Genomic DNA, 1138 nt, shown 5'->3' with positions numbered 1-1138 from the left:
GGGCCTGTCCTGTGAGGATTGGGCCTAAACCAGCAGTCCAACAACCCCCTATGGGTCCCAGAATGCAAGAGGGCACTCTGCAAAGTTGCTGTCGCTCAGCAGCTCCTGCATTGAGCATCTGCCCCCTGGTGGTCATTGCACATCATAGGTACCAGTTGGACGGTTGCTTAGATTGCACAGCATATATATACATGTGAATATATACTTTTTTCCCAAGGATATGTTTATTGATTTTGGGGGGAGGGGGGAAGGGAGAGAGAAACTTCCATCAGTTGCCTCCTATTTATGTCCTGACTGGGAATCAAGCCCACAACCTTTTAATGTACTGGACAGCACTCCATTCAAGCCACCCAGCCAGGACTAGCATGTACCTATATTTTTAAAGGAGTATTTTAATAGGTATCTGCATCCCTGGCCAATGTGGCTCAATTGGTTGAGCATCACCCCATACACTAAGAGGTCCCCAGTTTGATTGCCAGTCAGGGCACATGCTAAGGTTGCGGGCTTGATCCCTGGTAGGAGGCAGCCAATCGATGTTTCTTTCTCTCTTACCCGCCTCGTTACCACCAGGGGCCCTTCTTAGTAGGTGTCTTTCTCAGGGTTCACAGTTACCACGTCCTTGACTTGCCCGGGCAAAGAGATAACTAGTTGAAGTTGAGTCCGTTTAAAATGGGGGAGCAGGGGCTTGAGGGTAACACAGTCACTGGTGGTATAACAGTGCCAGGACCCCCAGCAGCCCTCACGTGGCCCTTGAGGCGGCCTGAGGCCTCGCTGGCTGGAGCAGGGGCTGGCTTGGTTGCCCGGTCCTGTGTCACCCATCCTTCCTTGTCTCAGTCCCACATGTGGTTTCTCCTGTAGGGCCAGGTGCGCCTGTCCAAGAAGATGCTGGACCCGGAGAAGCCCCAGCTGGGCATGATTGACCGCTGGTACCACCCCGAGTGCTTTGTTGAGCACAGGGAGGAGCTGGGCTTCCGGCCCGAATACAGTGCGAGCCTGCTCAAGGGCTTCAGCCTGCTGGCTCCCGAGGATAAGGAAGCCCTGGAGAAGCAGCTCCCGGGAGTCAAGAGCGAAGTGTGGGTGGAGGGCCCAGGGGAGGGGGTGGGGGTTCAGTGAGGAGCTTGGTGGAGGCCCAGAGATC

General features: G+C 54.8%; 1 protein-coding gene across 1 annotated transcript in view; it reads left to right on the top strand.

Moving 5' to 3' along the window:
- The window catches only part of PARP1 (poly(ADP-ribose) polymerase 1), a 133469-nt gene that overhangs the window by 78417 nt on the left and 53914 nt on the right, over positions 1-1138 (top strand). The window contains exon 5 of the mRNA XM_015558953.1: positions 859-1073. Within this exon, the coding sequence (XP_015414439.1) occupies positions 859-1073 (215 nt within the window). The remainder of the gene's footprint in view (positions 1-858; positions 1074-1138) is intronic.

This window comes from Myotis davidii, unplaced genomic scaffold (genome assembly GCF_000327345.1).
Source record: "Myotis davidii unplaced genomic scaffold, ASM32734v1 scaffold333, whole genome shotgun sequence".
Lineage (NCBI taxonomy): Eukaryota > Metazoa > Chordata > Mammalia > Chiroptera > Vespertilionidae > Myotis > Myotis davidii.
Note: the sequence above shows the minus strand (reverse complement) of the source record. Positions and strands in the feature narration are given on the sequence as shown.